The sequence below is a fragment of the Balaenoptera acutorostrata genome, chromosome 7 (assembly GCF_949987535.1).
Source record: "Balaenoptera acutorostrata chromosome 7, mBalAcu1.1, whole genome shotgun sequence".
Taxonomy (NCBI): domain Eukaryota; kingdom Metazoa; phylum Chordata; class Mammalia; order Artiodactyla; family Balaenopteridae; genus Balaenoptera; species Balaenoptera acutorostrata.
The window spans coordinates 53,729,362-53,750,693 of record NC_080070.1 but is presented as its reverse complement, the minus strand read 5'-3'; the positions used below and the strand labels follow the sequence as shown (position 1 = coordinate 53,750,693).

Sequence of the window (21,332 nt, the reverse complement as noted above, 5' to 3'; positions counted from 1 at the left end):
AAAGAGTTTGAGAAGGATGGGTGTTAGCTCTTCTCGCCTGTGAAACTACCTGGTCCTGGACTTTTGTTTGTTGGAAGATTTATAATCACAGTTTCAATTTCATTACTTATGATTGGTCTGTTCATATTTTCTATTTCTTCCTGGTTCAGTCTTGGAAGGTAATACTTTTCTAAGAATTTGTCCATTTCTTCCAGGTTGTCCATTTTATTGGCATAGAGTTGCTTGTAGTAGTTTCTTAGGATGCTTTGTACTTCTGCGGTGTCAGTTGTAACTTCTTTTTCATTTCTAATTTTATTGATTTGAGTCCTCTCCCTCTTTTTCTTGAAGAGTCTGGCTAAAGGTTTATCAATTTTGTTTATCTTCTCAAAGAACCAACTTTTAGTTTTATTGATCTTTGCTATTGTTTACTTGGTTTCTATTTCATTTATTTCTGCTCTGATCTTTACAGTTTCTTTCCTTCTGCTAACTTTCGGTTTTGTTTGTTCTTCTTTCTCTAGTTCCTTTAGGTGTAAGGTTAGATTGTTTATTTGAGATTTTTCTTGTTTCTTGAGGGAGGTTTGTACTGCTATAAACTTCTCTCTTAGAACTGCTTTTGCTGCATCCCACAGGTTTTGTATCGTCGTGTTTTCATTGTCATTTGTCTCTAGGTATTTTTTTATTTCCTCTTTGATGTCTTCAGTGATCTCTTGTTTATTTAGTAATGTATTGTTTAGCCTCCATGTGTTTGTGTTTTTTACGTTTTGCTCCCTGTAGTTGATTTCTAATCTCATAGCGCTGTGGTCATAAAACATGCTTGATATGATTTCAATTTTCTTAAATTTACCAAGGCTTGATTTGTGACCCAAGATGTGATCTATTCCAGAGAATGTTCCATGTGCACTTGAGAAGAAAGTGTAATCTGCTGTTTTCAGATGGAATGTCCTATAAATATCAATTAAATCTATCTGGTCGACTGTGTCATTTAAAGTTTGTGTTTACTTATTAATTTTCTGTCTGGATGATCTGTCCATTGGTGTAAGTGAGGTGTCAAAGTCCCCCACTATTATTGTGTTACTGTTGATTTCCTCTTTTTTGGCTCTTAGCATTTGCCTTATATATTGAGGTGCTCCTATGTTGGGTGCATATATATTTATAATTGTTATATCTTCTTCTTGGATTGACCCCTTGATCATTATGTAGTGTCCTTCCTTGTCTCTTGTAACATTCTTTATTTTAAAGTCTATTTTATCTGATATGAGTATGGCTACTCCAGCTTTCTTTTGATTTCCATTTGCATGGAATATCTTTTTCCATCCCCTCACTTTCAGTCTATATGTGTCCCTAAGTCTGAAGTGGGTCTCTTGTAGACAGCATATATATGGGTCTTGTTTTTGTATCCATTCAGCGAACCTGTGTCTTTTGGTTGGAGCATTTAATCCATTCACATTTAAGGTAATTATCGATATGTATGTTCCTATGACCATTTTCTTAATTGTTTTGGGTTTGTTTTTGTAGGTCCTTTTCTTCTCTTGTGTTTCCCACTTAGAGAAGTTCCTTTAGCATTTGTTTTAGAGCTGGTTTGGTGGTGCTGAATTCTTTTAGCTTTTGCTTGTCTGTAAAGCTTTTGATTTCTCCATTGAATCTGAATGAGACTCTTGCTGGGCAGAATAATCTTGGCTGTAGGTTCTTCCCTTTCATCACTTTAAATATATCGTGCCACTCTCTCTGGCTTGTACAGTTTCTGCTGTTAACCTTATGGGAGTTCCCTTGTATGTTATTTGTCGTTTTTCCCTTGTTGCTTTTAATAATTTTTGTCTTTAATTTTTGTCAATTTGATTACTATGTGTCTTGGCATGTTTCTCCTTGGGTTTATCCTGCCTGGGACTCTCTGTGCTTCCTGGACTTGCGTGGCTATTTCCTTTCCCATGTTAGGGAAGTTTTCGACTATAATCTCTTCAAATATTTTCTCGGGTCCTTTCTCTCTCTCTCTTCTCTTTCTGGGACCCCTATAATGCAAATGTTTTTGCGTTTAATGTTGTCCCAGAGGTCTCTTAGGCTGTCTTCATTTGTTTTGTTTTGTTTTGTTTTTATTCTGTTCCATGTCAGTGAATTCCACCATTCTGTCTTCCAGGTCACATATCCGTTCTTCTGCCTCAGTTATTCTGCTATCGATTACTTCTAGTGTATTTTTCATTTCAGTTATTGTATTGTTCATCTCTGTTTGTTTGTTCTTTTAGTCTTCTAGGTGTTTGTTCTTTAATTCTTCTAGGTCTTTGTTAAACATTTCTTGCATCTTCTCGATCTTTGCCTCCATTCTTTTTCCGAGGTCCTGGATCATCTTCACTATCATTATTCTGAATTCTTTTTCTGGAAGATTGCCTATCTCCACTTCATTTAGTTGTTTTTCTGGGGTTTTATCTTGTTCCTTCATCTGGTACACAGTCCTCTGCCTTTTCATTTTGTCTATCTTTCTGTGAATGTGGTTTTCGTTCCATAGGCTGCAGGATTGTAGTTCTTCTTGCTCCTGCTGTCTGCCCTCTCAAGCCTTTTCTTTCTGTGGAATCTTTCACAATAAAGTATAACACCAGTTCTTGACCTCTGGAAAGATTCAATGTGGCCTCAGGACTAGTTTGACCAGGACAGGCCATATGATTGGTTTTATTAACATATCTGTCCCAAAGAGTGAAATTTCACACCTGTGTGACCCCCTGAAGGAGTTGAGAACTGCTTCCCGCCCTTCATAGTCTTGATAACACAGGAACTGGCTGTGCTTTTCATTTTTAACCATCCCATAGTCTTTATTTGCCTCCTGTACAAGTTACAACCTAAAGGTTGAATTAGTATATAATTGGTTACAGGTAACCTTGTTTACTGAACATTCAGAAGGAATATAATGTAATGATACTTTTCCTTCCTTCCAATCTAAAAATATGTATTATTGGATCCATACTGCAACTGGAATCCAGCTACACAAGGACTTACTTAATTTGTCTCCAGTTTCAAACAAGACAAAAAACTCTACTTGTTCCATAGCCCTATAAATTGTTTCATAAGGAAAAAAGCTTAGGTTAAAGAGTTCCCGAGATGGTGGAGTAGGAAGACCCTGCACTCTCCTTCTCTCAGGGTCTCTCACACCAAAATGACCACTGTTTACAAGAAACTGGGCTTCCCAGGTGGTGCAGTGGTTAAGAATCCACCTGCCAATGCAGGGGACATGGGTTCGAGCCCTCGTCCGGGAAGATCACACATGCTGTGGAGCAACTAAGCCCGTGTGCCACAACTACTGAGCCTGCGCTCTAGAGCCCACAAGCCACAACTACTGAGCCTGCATGCCACAGCTACTGAAGCCTGCGTGCCTAGAGCCCATGCTCCGCAACAAAGAGAAGCCACCGCAACGAGAAGCCTGCGCACCGCAACGAAGAGTAGCCCCCGCTTGCCGCAACTAGAGAAAGCCCGCACACAGCAACAAAGACCCAACACAGCCAAAAATGATAATAAATTTATATACAAGAAACTACCGATGTGAAAGACCAGAACCTACCAGAAAAGACCTTCTACAACTAAAGATCGAAAGAAGGAACCACAGCGAGACAGGTAGGAGGGGCAAAATTGTGAAAGAGTCCAGACCCATACCAGTGGGTGGGCAAGCCACAAACGGGAGAATAACTATAATTGCAGAGATTCTTCCCAAGGAGTGAGGGGTTGGAGCCCCACACTGTGCTCCCCAGCCCGAGGGTCCAGTGCCAGGAAAATGAGCCCCCAGAATGTTTGGCTTTAAAGGCCAGCAGGGATTACTTTTGGGGGAGCCAGAGGGCTGTGGGAAATAGAGACTCCACTCTTAAAGGGTGCACACAAAATCTCACATACTCTAGGACTCAGGGCAGAAGTAGTCATTTGAAAGGAGCCTGTGGCAGACCCACCTGCTGATACTGGAAAGTGTTCCAGAGAGGCAGGAGGAAACTGGAGACCAAGACACGGGCGGCAGCCATTTTGGGGAGCTCGTTCTAGCATGGAGACACTGGTGCTGGCGGGCACCATTCTGGAATCCTCCCTCTAGCTTATTAGCTCCAAGACCCAGACCCATCCCCACTCATCAGCCTGCAGGCACCAGTACTGAGACATCTCAGGCCAAGCGACTAGCTGGGAGGGGACACAGACCCACCACCAGCAGGCCAGCTGCCTGAAGACCTGCTGAGCCCATAGCCAATCCTGGATACAGCCCTGTGCATCAGAGATCCCAGGACGTGGCCACACACACCAGGGTGCAAACACTAGATCCAGGACTCCCCAGGGTCCTGCAGAAGACACGGGGAGCCTGCTCCACCCGCAGTGCACAGGCACCAATCCCAGAACCTCCTGGGCTATAGCCCTGCCCACCAGCCAGCCAGTTCTAGCCTTGGTACCAGCCTCACCCACCAGCAGGTGGACATCTGTCCCCAAACAACTGTAGCCCTGCAGCCTGCCATGGCAGGACCCAGTCCTCTCACCAGCAGGCCAGCCCCAACCCTGAGACACCTTGGGCCCCTCAGCCAGTCGCCCCAGGATCTGACCCCATTCTTCAGCAGGGAGACACAACTTCGGGATACCCTGGACCCTGCAGCCAGCTGTATCAGGAACTGGCCCCACCCAACAGTGATCCAACACCAGCTCTGGGAGCCTTGGACCCTGCAGCCAGAGACCCTAGGACTAGACCCTGCTCAGCAATAGGTCAACTCCAGATTTGGGACACCTTGGGCACCTCAGCCAGTGGCCCTGGGATCTAGCCCCACACACTAGCTTTGGGACCCCCAGGGCCCTTCAGTCAGAGTCCCCAGGACCCAGCTCCACCCACCAGTGAGCCAGCACTAGCCCTGGGACTCGCTGGGGTTCCACAGCCAGCCTTGTCATTACGCAGCCCTACCAACCAGTGGCCAGCAGCCTCCACACAAGGCAGGGCCTCACACCAGCTGAACAGGGGGCCAGCCATGCCAACCAGCACGCCCACAGTAGTCCGCCCACCACAACAGAAGGACCCACACAGCCCACATAGGGGGAACCCCTAGAGTACATAGCTCTGGTGACCAGAGCTGCTGGAACATATAAGATATCTCCTACAAAAGGCCACTTCTCTAACACTGGGAAACATAACCAACCTACCAGATACAAAGGATGAAATTTTGCATTTTCCACAACATGGATGGACCTAGAGGGTATTACGCTTAGTGAAATAAGTCAGACAAAGACAAATACTTTATGTTGTCATTCATATGTGGAACCAGAAAATAAAATAAATGAATCAATATGACAAAACAGAAACAGACTCACAGATATACAGAACAAACTAGTGGTTTCCAGTGGGGCTAGGGAAGAAGGGGGAAGGGGCAACATGGGGGTAGACGATTAAGAGGTAAAGATGACTATGTATAAAATTAATAATCTACAAGGATATATTGTACAGCACAGGGAATGTAGTCATTATTTTATAATAACGTCAAATGGAGTATAGTTTTAAATCACTATGTTGTACACCTGAAACTACTATAATATTGTAAATCAGCTAGACCTCAATAAAAAAAATCGTTTTAAGAAGAAAAAGTAAAAAACAACAAACCAACCAACAAACTACATTAAATAAATGTTAGTAAGCATATGAGTGAGGAAAAAAAAGAAAGGAAGGAAGGAACAGAGGGAGGGAGGGAGGGAGCAAGGGAGGGAGGGAGGAAGGAAGGAAGGAAAACTTAAAGAGCATCATCGATTTTTCATCTTTCTGCTCCTTAATCAATATAACCACTAGACAATATATAAAGTGAAACCATGAAATAAAAACATTCTCCATAAAAATAAGAAAAAAACCCTTTGTATCAAATCATCCTAGACCATAAAGCATAAAGAAAATAGATACCTGACATCTATGTTTAATATAGATCCCAGGCCAAAAAAAACAGCTTTGCATATTTCTCAGCTCAGGAAATCTCTATTTATGCTATTATTTTATCCTTTGTACTGCAATAAGAAGAAGGGAGGTTCTTGCCAGTATCTAGAAAGAAATTTTGCTTCACCCTTAGTATTCTAAGCTTCATGCTCTGATAAGTATGGCCATATGTGTTTCCCCTTCAGGAACAGAAAACTACAGTGCTCGGATTCCTCCAGAGGAAGTGAGATGGCTTGGGCAGAATGAATAAATATCCTTTCTTCGTTGGGGTACTGAAAGTCAAGGCATTACAAATGTCAGAAACCAGAAAACAAGGCAGGGGGTATCCACCAGAGCCATGATTTGAAGGGATGGGAAGGAGTCATTGAAATAGAGACCTAGGAACCTGACTTTCCAAATCATACCTAGATGTGTACACTCAGCTTTTTTAGAAGCCAGCCCCAAACACTTGCCCTCTTTCTTTTTTGCTGCTTCACTCTTCCCCAGTTGATAGCCTCCACCCTCATCCATCATCTCCTCTGTCTCCTGGCCTATTCCAGCCTTTAGTTTCTAAGTCAATATGACTTCGCAACCTAGAATTTACTGCCTATTCTGGGCTAAGGATACAACAATAAACGAAAAAACATCTCAGCCCTCAATGAGCTTAAATTCTAGATGGAGGAAAAAGACAAAAAATTAATAAATTTAAAATTTTTAAAAATAAATTAAAAATTAAAACACAGAGAATTAGTTGACCATATGACAATGATGGTCATCAAATTTTTGACCTGCAAAAATGGCAATTTCATGAGTCAACCTTTATATTAAATTGTGATAATATTTTTTAAATTAAGCAAGGGAGAATAGGTAGTAGGGTGTATGGGAAAGTGAGCACAGAGAGGGTTACAACTTAAAACAGGGCAATCAGTGTCTAAGTGGTAGAATTATATGAGATTGTTTTTCTACTCTTTCATTATTTTTCTAAGGAGCATGCATTCTTTCATAACGAGTTTTTTAAAACTTTATGACATTAAAATTGCTGAAAAACTGAAATGAGTCATACAAACATGTAAATTTTAGGGTATTTACATCAAGCAGGAATGTAAGATACAGATCGTATTAACACAATCTTATTCACGCCCTATGAAATTAGGGTAAAATACAGTGTGGTATAAAACATCTAATATTTATGTTCTAAGCCATAAATTTTAAAAATAAGAAACTATTTTAATGAGTATTGTAGAAATACAACTTATGTTACATTTTTTAAATGTGCATGATCAAAGAACAAAACACTCCCACTGTTAGATCACCCAAATAACAGACTGCCATCTAACACATGCTTTTCAGTATTTAAATTGTTTGTGAAACAAAAATGTGGGAAGAGGGAAGCACTACTTACAAAATGTACCTACCTACAAGGCAGCTTAATTAAAAAATAAACTAATATATAACTTAAACACTAAAACAATAACTATGGTATGATGAAAACTTTGTAAATAAATTCCATAAAAATTAGGATACTAGTAAAATTAATTATTAAAATAATCTATTAAACATAGACTAAAATCTAAAAGGAAGAAGTGAATTCTCCTGAATACTGATTGACCTCGCTCAATAATCTTAACAGTGCACATGTGCCCTTTCCTCAAAGGAAATCTCTAAACCAGCACTGTGCAACAGAACTTTCTGCAATGTTGGAAATGTTCTACCTTGTCCTATAAGGTAACCACTAACTACACATGGCTACTGAGCATTTGAAATGCGGTTCATGCAACTAAGAAACAGAATTTTTTATTTTATTTTAATTATTTAATTTTAATTTAAACAGCCACAAGAGGCTAGTGGCTACCTATCCAGATAGTACAGCTCTAAGAACTGCCTCTTACATCCTTTTTTTTATCAACTCAGAGTCTTCCATCTGGCTGAGTCCCCACTGTATACAAATTAGGCTCTAGTTCTCACTCTCGGTCTACCGTACTGTCCTCCTGGCCTGAAACTTTCTTCCTAAGTTGTTGCATAGCTGATTTCAGCAAAGCTGTGGTCCAGTGCTGCTCAGCTCAGAAACACTGGCTGACAGAGCCCTGGTCTCTTCCTGCTTCCTCAGGATAAGAAGTGGGATACTAATGCTTTTTTTAAAAAGTGAATAGACAACTAAATGTCCTGTAAGACTTCTTAGATACTAACCCAGAGGGAAGAGATTAAATCCAGTGATTTATCAAAAGCCACTCCCAAACTTATAATTCTACTATTCCAAACCTAAAATTCTAGGTAATGACAATTTCCAAAATTATATAGTATTTACAGAATAATTCCAGTACCTTAAACCTTATAAAAATCAACTCCCAAATCAAAGCATCTAATGGCATTATTTGGAATCACACTATCATGCAACCAGTCCCCTGACTCACTGAGCAAAAAGGGTAACTTACCTTTTCTGCTGTTCTTAAGAAAGATGTTTTAATACTCAAAGTATTATTTTCATAATTTATTGTCATTCATAGGAACTTAGGTCATATATATCTTTATGCAAAATATTGGAGTAAATCTTTCCCTCAATTTTACATTCTTAAAGCTGTTACAGTTGTTCAATTTCAAGCGGATACCCATTTTCTGTTATTTACCAGACTTTATAACTTACAGTCAATAGATACAATAGTTTTAAATATAGTATTTAACTGATATTGGAAAATGAAGTAAAATATAGTAAGAAAATAAATTTTACAGCAGGATAAGAAACTGGATTCAATGTGTATCTGAAAACAGTGAGTGCAGCTCAAGAAAAACTTACTGATTTAGCAGGACATCAAGAATAAACGATGTTCCAAAGGCACCCAGCAGGAAGCTTGCCTGGTCAACGTGAGTCAACTGCAATATCAGAAAGATAAAAGGTATTTATTATTCAGCCATAGAGATCAGATGATAAGCACTTCTCATGATCATTTGAAAGTTTTATAATATAAATTAGAAAACCAGTTCAACATAGAAATTAAATAAAAACAAAGTAAAATTTGCACCTTCTTAGAAACTATTCACTAATCTAAAGTAAAGTACCACTTAATCAAGGAGGGCAAGTACCCTCCCTTTCAGCTTTATCTCAAGTGGTTAAACATTTCATTTCCAAGAAGACTGAACTACATTTCATTCTGTTTTAGATGACTGACTCCTTTAAAATTAAGCTTTGTAGATTAAAAAAGAAATAGGGAAAAATATGTTCAATGCAAGAGTAAATTAAGATGATGAATGTGATCTATTTACAAGGAAGACATCTAAACTTCTAAAAAACCCTTTTCATCCAATCTCAAATACATACTTTCAAAGTAATAGTTCAGTTCTAATTTACCAAATGTAATTTCATAGAGGTTTCCACAATTTCCTCAGAGAAAAACTGAGCCTCTGCCCATCTACTGCAAACATTACCCATCAAAAGTTTATTGGGAAAAAAATCACTATTTCCTATGCCAATCTAGGGACTCCCAGAGAAAATCACAAGGGACTCTAAAAAACATACAGTGTTACCAATAACATTAATATTAGCGTATTGAATAACCACATGTAATAATTGAAAAGAAAGGAGGAAGGAAGCAAAACTATTTATCTTGACTCCCCATATTAACAGTAGCTATACCTGAGCAGTAGAACTATAAATTATTTGATTTTTGGTTCATATTTGTCTATAGTATCCAAAATTTCTACAATAAACATGTATAATTCCTGCAGTGAGAAAAGCAAGCATACACTATTTTAGAGACATAAACCATCTGAGCAACTGTATTTATGTAGCACGTGAGGCAGATGGTGGTACTGCTTCCCAAGAACCAGCGCATCTTAGGAAGGGACATTCTAGGATTCTGTGGGGCACAAAGGGCCCCTCAATCATACCTAGGATTTTCACACTCATTAAGCTATGGTATCAGGAGAAAGGAGAGTGCTTAATAATCATAAAGCTTTCTGGAAACACACGATAACCTTTCCATTTTAAAATCTTTGAAATAAGTGGGAGTGGGAGAATGCCACACCTCAGTTGCTAACACATTCCAATCCTCGTGAAACCCCAAGGATGAAGAACTATCTGGATACTTCTTAGCCTCATTAAACATCCAACCCTAACTCCTCACTCTTCCCAATTAACACCCAGGTTCTCACCAAACTCTGGCTTCTTCTTTCTTTTTATGATGGTTCTTGGATCCACACTTTACTCTTCATTTCCATATCTGCCACAGTTCATATCCTCCCTGATTTTCCTAAAACTGACTCCTTACCAAAACCCCAAATGTAAGTCCTAGATTTTCTACTACATCAAATACAAACTTTCTCTCTCTGCATATCAAGATCCTCCACAATCACCTCCCCCACCCCAGACATAACAGCACACAAGTTCCCAAGAACCCACCCATATCCCATTCACATTCAGTTCTCTCTTCTACTCTTTAATTCCACAAACTATGTGCATTCCAACTTCTTCTGTAGCTTTCATTCATCACTTGTGCTTTTCCAAACCAGACCCTGGGGTAGTGATCTTCACCATGGCCATTTCCCAGAAATGGCCCTATTCATCCTTCAAGACTTAGATCAGGGCTTCCCTGGTGGCGCAGTGGCTGAGAGTCTGCCTGCCGGTGCAGGGGACGCGGGTTCGAGCCCTGGTCTGGGAGGATCCCACATGCCGCGGAGCAACTGGGCCCGTGAGCCACAACTACTGAGCCTGCGCGTCTGGAGCCTGTGCCCCGCAACGGGAGGGGCCGCGATAGTGAAAAGGCCCGCGCACCGCGATGAAGAGCGGCCCCCGCACCGCGATGAAGAGTGGCCCCCACTTGCCGCAACTAGAGAAAGCCCACACACGAAAAACTAAGAGACCCAACACAGTCATAAATAAATAAATAAATTAAATAAATAAAGTATTAAAAAAAAAAAGACTTAGATCAAGTTCCTTTTTGTGTTAGTCTACCCGGGCTACCATAAGAAAGTACCACAGACCGGATGACGTAAACAACAGAAATTTGCTTTCTCACAGTTCTGGAGGCTGGAAGTCCAAGCTCAAGGTGTTGGCAGATTTGGTTTCTCCTGAGGCCTCTCCCCTTGGCTTGCAGATGGCCACATGGCTTCCTCTCTATGCATGTGTACCCCAGGTGTCTCTCTCTCTCTCTCTCTCTCTCCTCTTATAAGGATATCAGTCATATTGGATTAGCATCCACCCTTACAACTTCATTTAATCTAATTACCTCTTTAAACACCCTGTCACCAAATACAGTCCCATTAGCAGTTAGGGCTTCAACATATAAATTTTCGAGGGGACACAATTCAATCCAAACTTTCCTCTCCCAGGAAGTCTTCCCAACCCCTTCTAGCTTCCTTCTCTCCTCTTCCTCAATACGGTTCATTTTGATATGAGGGCCTCAGTACTGACCAGCATCAGGTATTCAATAAGTATTTCCTGACTGACTGACTCATTTGAGGGTCTGTTTGATCAATCACCTGGATGCATACATGAACAACAACTGCACAGCTATAAATTACCTGCTTACAGAAATGCCATCCTTCCATCAAGTTGTTCTTAATGCCACCTCAATGGATAATTTCTTTTCTCTAAAAGCTCTTTGAGTTTCCTGAAGTGCTAACAACCATGTTTTGGGAACAGCTTGAGGAAAGCTCTGTCTCAATTAAAAAGAACCTCTCTCTCCTCCATTCTTTCTCAGCATTTATTATGAACATGGCAGAGGACACATGTTATTCATCACGGCATCATGATTACAGCTTGGATCAAAATACATTACTATTCTTTTTTAGCAAGATATTTACTGTTTGCATTAATTCCAATTCTTATATTTTCTTTTTCCTGCAGCTTCAGTTTACATCTGGTATTTTACTTTATTGACCTCAGCCATGTCCCAAGGAGAAACCCATTATGTAAATTCAACAGAAAATCTATTGACAGCATGTTTAACTGCCGTTAGTGAAAAATGTTTGCATTATTGATAGTAATAGGAACGGGATTATATTAATATTGTTTTAATGTAAGGAAGGCTTCCTTAGACTGTATACAGATTGATTCATTCAACAAGCATCTTCTGAGAGTCTACCAAGTGCTGGGAACTCTTCTGATTTGGTGGGCAAGATGAAGAAGACTGATCATGTTTCCGCTCTAGTGGGGCTTATCTTCTAGTGGAAGGAGATAGAAAGTGACAAATAAAATGACACAAAATGAACAATTGGATAAAAAATAAACTTAGAATATAAATACACTGTTCTCAGATTTAATAAAACAGGGTAAACAGGTAACCAGGGTAGATAGGGTTCTAGGTGGTATGGAGGCCTCTCTGAGGAGGTGACATCTGGATGATGACCTGGATGATTAGAAGGGATCTAAGGCAGACAGACTGACAGCCCCAAAGATGCCCACACTCTAATCTCTGGAACTTATGAACATGTTACCTCACACAGCAAAAGGGACTTCGCGGATGTGATAAAGTTAGGGACCCTGAGATGGGGAGAGTATACTGGATTATCCAGGTGGACCCAGTGTAGTCACCAGAGTCTTATAAGGATCAGAGTCAGAGAAGGAGATGTGATGATGGAAGTAGAGATTCAAATGAGGTTAGGAAAAGGCCACATGCCAAGGAATGTTGGCAGCCTCTAGAAACTGGAAAAAACAAGGAACAATTTTCCCCTAAAGCCCCCAAAAGGAGCATAGCCCTGAGAACACCTTCATTTTAGCCTTTTAAGACCTAATTCAGGCTTCTGATCTCTAAAACTATAAGAAAATTAATTTTAGTTGTTTTATGACCTTAAGTTAGTGGTATAACGTGTTACAGCAGCAATGGGAAACTGATACAGCATCACTGGCAATGTCCCTGAACATTTAGAAAAGCAACTCCAATAACGAGTTGATTGCATCAGTGTTCAGTGTCATTTTCCTCCGTGGCTGGGTTAAAACCAAGGCACCTGCACCAGTAGAACTGACACTCATGAAGGCAAAAGGATCAAACTCCAAACACAGGACTTCCCAGCCAAAACAAATTTGCAGTAGTAATCAGGAAAATACATGTTAGCATGGTTTCCTTGCATTCTGGATGGTTGTCTACCATTCAGGCACCTGCCATCCCCATATGTCTGACTTAACAAGTAGGCTGAAGAGAAGAAACATATTTACCTCTTTAGGTTATCTTGGAGAAATTATAAATTAAGTAGAATTACACTGAACTCATGCAATTAACAATCCAGCTTATTATTCAACACCTTAATCTTAGACCTTACCTTCTTAGCTCAAAAGAAAAGAAAATGTTTAAGAAGAGAGAACTAGTCTAATCAGGATATTCCTCTTTACTTTGGTGGGAGAGTGCCTAACATATATTGCCCCCCAGAATTCTAATATTTATTAACTTAACCAGAAGATTAAAAGGTAGTAATGGCTCTTAGAGACATTTGAAAATTATTATTATCTTGCAGAAATGCATTTTTTCAAATTACTATATAAGAATGACTTGTGATTTTAAAATCTATTAATCAAATGCTTTGTTACCCTAGAATAACCTAGAGCTCATATAATACACATCCTTATTTTACAAATAAGGAAACTGAGGCATGTGGGTAAATGTCATTTCCAAATCACCCTGTTTGGTAGTAGGGCAGCATTTCACCTCCTGGCAGGCCTTTTCCATCATGCTTCATCTTTGCTTTCATCCTGCAGTTTGGAGGTGCTTGCAGGTTTTACTGGGTTCTAAAGAGCACTTCTAGGGCTTCCCTGGTGGCGCAGTGGTTGAGAATCTGCCTGCTAATGCAGGGGACACGGGTTCGAGCCCTGGTCTGGGAAGATCCCACATGCCACGGAGCAGCTGGGCCCGTGAGCCACAATTGCTGAGCCTGCGCGTCTGGAGCCTGTGCCCCGCGACGGGAGGGGCCGCGATAGAGAAAGGCCCGCGCACCGCGATGAAGAGCGGTCCCCGCACCGCGATGAAGAGTGGCCCCCGCTTGCCGCAACTGGAGAAAGCCCTCGCACGAACCGAAGACCCAACACAGCCAAAAATAAATAAATAAATAAATAAAATCAAGTAAAACTTTAAAAAAAAAAAAAAAAAAAAAAAAAAAGAGCACTTCTAGAGCATATGAGAAGAAAATCAAACCGTGAAAAACAATCTTTGGAACTCTGACTTCATCAGGAAAGTCAATAACATTACCACATCTGACACAAAGCACAACCTTAGAAATTAAGCATTATACTTTACAATACACAAGGAAATCCATTTTTTAAGAAAAAAAATTACACAGGTATGGTGAAGTGTGTGTGTTTTAAGCAGTAAGGCTGACTTTGATCATAGCTGTGAAAAAAGATTGAGGGAGAAAAAGGCAAAAATATAAAATAACTATCCAGATGGCAAGAAAATTTAATAAATCAATATAATTACATAAGGATAATTTAAATTTCAAATTTCAAAAATGAATCATAGAATTTTAGGACCAGAAGAACCTGATACAATCCCCAGATTGAGGCCTGTTTATTATCCACGGGCAATAGCTGAAATTTAAATGTGAAGTTAATATAACCCTCAAGCTCCTTATGCATTTTGCTTCTTGGCAGCGTGTCTTTTTCTCCTCACATCCACAGCCATGAACCAGAGCAACCCTACATATTACAAAGAGCAGATATAAATGAACTTTTCAAGCTTGTCTTACTTACTTTTTTTTTTTTTTAAAGATTCTGTTGTTGTTGATGTGGACCATTTTTAAAGTCTTCATTGAATTTGTTACAATATTACTTCTGTTTTATGTTTTTGGCTTTTTTTTTGGCTGCGAGGCATGTGGGATCTTAGCTCCCCGACCAGGGATCGAACCCGCACCCCCTTCATTGGAAGGCGAAGTCTTAACCACTGGACTGCCAGGGAAGTCCCTACAACCTTTTTTTAAAGCAGAGATGACACTAAAACTGTCATGGTAGAATCAGAACTTTGACACAAGGAGAAAGACAGGTAGTTTGGGTTTTTAATTAAGCCCAACCTGAATAATGAATCAATGAATATCAGTAGCATGGGAGTATTACCAGTCAAACAGTATTGTACAACAGGATAATTCTGAAAATAATTAACATAATTAAAACAAAGTCTTCAATGTATGTAACAGAATCTTTAGCTATTCTGCATCCTAAATTCTTCTTTGCCATTTGATTGCTTCTATTTAGTTTTTTAAAAAATACAAGTGTAATTCCTGGTATCCAATACTTTGAGCTCAATAAAAAACAAAATACCAATAATTACTTTTAACTATTTTCCCTGGTCTTCTACATCAGACAAGGCAACTGAAGAATCACCATAACCTGACTGTAATTACTCCATTGCCTTATGTGGACTTCTGACAAAACAGTTCAAACAGACTGATACTACAACCTATTAACATTAAGATTCCTCATTCTAGAATTTCCTCTAGCCACATCAACAATATTGTTTTCCCCTGTCTGTTACTTAAGATATGGAACTTATTGAAGCAGAACTGTATAACAATGGCTTTTTTTAAAAGAGGATTCTACCAAATAGATCTACCTAATACATAAATTAGCACAATATATGTGTAAGAGCATTAGTCTTTTCTATTCATAATTGTATATCTATGACTGTATGTTAAATGCCTCCCTCTTTTCATGTGGTCAACTCAATCATGTCCATAGTTGTCATAATCTGTATCATATATTGCATTTAATTTACATACTATCTTTAACCAAAAGGCTCTTAAAATCCAACCTTCTATATTTAGTATTGCAAGAACCAAACAGTGTCCAGCAACAGGACATCTTAAAACAAAATGAAAGAAAACAAAAAAGCATAGCCTTTAAAGCCAGGCAGAACTGGGTTTGAATTCTGGGTCTTCCATTTATTAATGGAACAAACTAGGGCAAATTGTTTAATGTCTCTGAACTGAAAGTCCTTGTCTCTAAAAGACCAAAAATAATAATACACACTCTGTAGCTTTATTGTGAAAACGAAAGGATAAGTTACAATCCATTCAACCTTTATGGAGCACTGACCATACCTCAGGAAACACACCAGGCTCTGGGGATAAAAAGAACAGTCAGACATGGCCCCTGCACCCAGGAAACTCACGGTCAAAAAGGGGAGCTGCTACACAAATTATTACAAAATATTTGGAAGTCCAATAATAGATATTTGTACAAGGTACAACAGCAGCCCTCTGACTACAGATTACAGAGAGTTGAGGAGGTGCTCCTAGACCAAGAATGCAGGGGAAAGCACTCCTGGTAAAAGACCCTACAAAGGCACAAAAATGGGAAACTCAACACATTCAGGGATTGTAGGAAATGCTATATTCCTGAGACAGAAGATGTGAGGCATCTATTGTGGGAGAACAGGCTGGAACCCCAAATGCCAAAGAACTTCCAAACCAGTGGTTCTCAATCCTGATTGCATATCAGGCTTGCTCAGGAAGCTTTTTAAAAAATACCACTGCCTGGACCCCAAACTCAGAGATTCTAATTCTTTTAGTCTGGGATGGATCCTGGGCATCAATATTTTTTAAAGAGCTACCCTGTGATTCTGAGGGGTGGCCAAGGGTTCAGAACCACCAGTATAAAACAATGTAAGAAATGTACTCGTTATCCTGGAAACAATAAGAAATGGATGTAAAAGGCTTTGAGATGATATATGTTCAATAAACAATAGCTCCTTTCCCTTATCTTCACAATTTACGACAAAATATGTTTAGCTTTGAAACTGATGATCTACTTACTGAATCCCCCTATATTTCTTGCAAGTAAAATGTATGTTCTTTTGACAATTTACTGCCTGAATTTTGTCGTTGAGTTCAACCAAAATAATAAAAGTTTTAACAGTTAAAAAAAAAAAAAAGGAGAGGGAGAGTAAGAGAAGGCCAAAAAAGGAGGTAAAAGGGATTCCATCTGGTGGCTTCCCCAGATAAATTAAGTGAGGGCCAAGAAACATCTCTACAAGCACCTTAGCATACTATTTTGCACACAGCAGACTCTCAACACACTATAAGAAAAAAAAAAAGGAAGGACAAGGAGCAATAGATTGGAACTCCCACGGGAATTTTTAAAGAGCTAACCATGTGGGTCTAATGAGTAACCAATTCCCATGGAATTCCTCTCTAGTCATACTTGCTCTATAATTCAAATGCCAGTTCTTGCTATTATTTGAAGCAAAAAATTTTACAATTGATGTAAACGTGTTCCACTGTTGTGGACATGCGCCTGTTTGGGGATGTATTACCCAAGGACAGAGATTATGTCATATAGATCTCAGCAGCCAGGAGCCCTAAGTGAAGCCACATACACCACAAAAAAAAAAAAAAAAAAAAGGCTCTTCTTAGGTGAGTTCTTGAGAGGCATTCTGTGAATTTGCCTTGTTGAGTTTCCAGTTCTGACGTCACTGAAAGCCCTCGACTCTGTGATTCCTGGCGGCCGAGGACCCCTCTCTCCAGTGGCCCCTGCTCCAACAAGCTGGAGGTGGAGGGGCTGTGCCGACACTGGCATCAGCTCTGATTTTCTCCTCTCCATTCAGGAAGTCAGGCAGCCTCATTACCTATTTATGCTCTGCTATCTTCTGATAAATCAGTCTCTCCATCATCTTGGCTATTAACTGCCCATTACTAGGCCTTCATTTCAGGCCTGAACAAGAAAACGCTTTCTCTCAGAAGCCTGAAAGTCGGAGCAGACCTTTACGATCTTTAGCATCCTGAGAATAATACCATATGTAGTCATATTGAGCTGTAATTTAATCTGAGTGCAAGGAACTCCAACGTTTGGATGCAACAAAATCAGCAGACAAAATCCCTCAGATGAACCAGCCCTGGGAAACAGATACTCTACCTTAATGCAAGAAAGGCTTGGGAGAAAAATTACAGGTCTTCCTGGCCTCACTGCTGACTTGACATTTGATTTTTGGAGTTACTAAAACTTTCTATGCTTCACCTTGTTTTTCCCCAAATGTGAACTGAAAATAGTATGAATTATAGAATGCTGTGAGAATAACACCTCACATTTTTGTTTATGGTGAAAGAGTATATAAAAGCTTGTTGCAAAGAATAATGTAACTACTGAGAGTTAAATAAAACACAGGTAAAAAGAACAGAGGAGGGGAAAGGCAGTTAAGCTATTGTATTATCAAATGAATAACTAGTCAGTTCAGCTCTAAATCGAATGATTTTAAAAGCAGGCCTGGAACTTCCCTGGTGGTGCAGTCGTTAAGACTCCGCACTTCCAATGCAGGGGGTGTGGGTTCGATCCCTTGTCAGGGAATAAGATCCCACATGCCGCACGGCGCGGCCAAAAGATATAAAATAAATAAATAAAATTTGTTTAAAAAAATAAAAATAAAAGCAGGCCTGGAAATAAGTGTCATCTCTGCCAGCTGGGTCACAGTCTTTCCTGGAGGCAACATCAGAAATAGGCCAAGTCTAAAGAAGAAAATTAAGAATGGTGAGTTCTTCACATCAACATTCACTTCATCCAGTTGTTAAGGCAATGGATTTTTGTTTGCTTGCTTGCTTAATTTCACCTTCCTTATATAGATATTAGGGGCATCTGAGAGTTAAGGCTCACTTCCATGAAAGGGCCAGCTCCCAGTGTTTGAGGAAAGAAAAATCAGAGCTATCACTGACCAAAATGCCATGATAAATAGCTGACATATAAGAATTCCACAGTATTTTCTTTAAGAAACAAATTTACATAGGGTAAGAAAGTTTTTTCTCTCCTAGAACTAAAGACTAAAACTACGGGGCTTCCCTGGTGGCGCAGTGGTTGAGAATCTGCCTGCTAATGCAGAGGACGCGGGTTCGGGCCCTGGTCTGGGAAGATCCCACGTGCCGCGGAGCAACTAGGCCCGTGAGCCACAATTACTGAGCCTGCGCGTCTGGAGCCTGTGCTCCGCAACAAGAGAGGCCGCGATAGTGAGAGGCCTGCGCACCGCGATGAAGAGCGGCCCCTGCTTGCCACAACTAGAGAAAGCCCTCACACAGAAATGAAGACCCAACACAGCCATAAATAAATAATAAATAAATAAATAAATAGATACTCCAGCATCTACCTTTAAAAAAAAAAAAAAAGACTAAAACTACATAATTATAGAGGACTTTCTGCTCACACATATACATATATACACATGCATACTAAACTTTAGAAGGAGCAGATTCTTTCTTTACTATCTCAACTGTCCAAGAGTTTTCCAAGAACACAGTCGAGAAATAAACTTAGTAAAATATTGCAAGAGCAAAGCTCCTGCTTAAAAGAAAAAGAAGAAAAAGGCAGTAAGTCTCTAATATCAAGAAAATTCAAAAGATGTTTTTTTATCTGTAACTTGACAGTCATCCACCAAAGGCTTTCCTTACTGGGACACAAAATGAGACACAAACCTTGCAAAAATATCTATTTATTTTTGGGGATTTCCCAAGTAGCTAGAATGAAGATTGGTTGGAAGAACACACCAGTTATCTTAATTACCACAATTATGAAATGAAGGAAGGAATGGATATGTGTGTGTGTGTGTGTGTGTGTGTGTGTGTGTGAGAGAGAGAGAGAGAGAGAGAGGGAGAGAGGGAACTTGACCAATTAAGGGCAAGCATGCAGATTACCAGCCATCCCTAAGGAAACCATGTCTCAGAAACATGGAATCTTTCAATGCGTGCATAGGTTAGCACATAGCAAGATTCTGCTACAGAGATTCAGTATGACATGAATCTGCCCCCCAAATTCTTAAACTGATGGGCTTCCACATACTACCAGCTGGTGTCTCCAAGCTGCTTTGAAGGGTAACTCCTTGCCCTTAAATTATAGGGAAATTGAAAGAATCCATTCATGATGCATGTTTATTACAAAACAAATACCCAGTGAGAAAATTTCTGTTAAATGTGCTGCATTACATGTATCAGATCTATAGTTTTTCTGGGATATGGACTTCAAAAGCACCTGAATCTAAAGAAATTAAAGAGTAAAAATTTTCAAACACGTTACTAGGAAATATCTAAGGGGTAGCAAAATACTGAAATTACTCTGTTGGACAAGAGTAATGAAAAAACTCTAGACATTACTTTTCCTTGCACTTCCATTATTTATTGGCACTAGTGACTACTGCCCCTTGCAATAAGTAGATCAATCGTGTTACTTAATCCTTAGCACTAAACACTTTCCCTAGAAAAGTGAAATGCCTTTTAAAAATACATTGATTGTAAATAATCTCTTAAAGCAGGAATTCTAAGAGATACTGTTATTGAGAGAGATAGAAAACCTCACCAAACCAAGTCACATTATCCATTGTACATCCAATAATGCTTGCACGTGCATGTGTGTGCATACCTGTGTATACATCACGGCAGGAATAGCTTGTAGTCAGCTGTAACCTAGAAAATAATTACTACTTAAAACAAGTAAACTCTGTAGTGCTGGTGAGTGCAACTCTAAAAAGATCTAATAGAAGGAATAACTGCTGCTCTAAAATGGAGACAGGATATAAATCCTCACTGGAGGGTCTCTAGACCTAGGACAAGGTAACAGTGTCTAGTGATGTAAAGTCAGTATCAAATGTAGACTACCCCTTAGGCCTGAAATATGTCTTCATTACAAGAAAAAACCAAGACAAAACCTCGGAGATTTCTAACTATTGTTATGACTTTGTGTCTGAATAAAAATAAAGAAAATCCAGGTCTGACCACTCTTTTCTTCACTGGCATGAACTCAGCTCTTGATAGAAACAATATCATGTCAAAGGTTGATGGAACTTGACCTCCTCTGTGTTAGAAAGGGTAGGGAATTCCCTGGTCTCCAGTGGTTAGGACTTGGCGCTTTCACTGCTGAGGGCCTGGGTTCAATCTCTGGTCGGGGAACTAAGATCTCACAACCCGTGTGGTGTGGCCAAAACAACAACACCAAAAAAAAAGATCCAAAAAACAGAAAAGATTCACAGATAGGATCACAAGGAGCCACGACCTTGAGAAGGTGTGTCAGTAAAGCTTGGGAGCCAATAGCTTGATTAGAGCCATTCATACTTCCCTCTGCTTAAACTCTCTGCCTTAACAAAAGAGCAAGCATGCAGGGGCACTGAACTGTTTTCAATGTTCCATACATGACTCAGGCTTCTATGCTGTTGATGTGTTTTGACATAAAGCTGAATAAACCAAACTCTATAGTTGTTGCCTCTGTTGGGGGCAAATTACTGCAGTTTAACGAGGCCTCTGTGCCTCTGACACGCTGGGTTAAAGAAAGGATTCCTACAACATATCCTGATTCTCTTTTATAAAGGAAAACTTCTGGGCACAGCCTTTCTTTCTGTTCGTTTTATAATAGTTTTTGTTTGTTTGTTTGTTTTTACTTCTTGTTGCTCTGAAGCAAATGAATACTTTGAAGTAACAGAGAGTTCACTTTTCAATTAATTTATTAAATGATACCCTGGGAGAATGTCTTGACTTCTGAGAAGTGTGTATGCCGTCACTCTGAACTACCCCCACTGGGCTT

General features: G+C 39.7%; 1 protein-coding gene across 17 annotated transcripts in view; it reads right to left on the bottom strand.

The window, feature by feature from the left end:
- The window catches only part of ADAM22 (ADAM metallopeptidase domain 22), a 235,815-nt gene that overhangs the window by 191,182 nt on the left and 23,301 nt on the right, over nt 1–21,332 (bottom strand). For all 17 annotated transcript variants that reach the window (XM_057550145.1, XM_057550144.1, XM_028163814.2 and 14 more), the window contains exon 3: nt 8,661–8,737. In XM_057550145.1, coding sequence (XP_057406128.1) covers nt 8,661–8,737 — 77 coding nt within the window. The remainder of the gene's footprint in view (nt 1–8,660; nt 8,738–21,332) is intronic.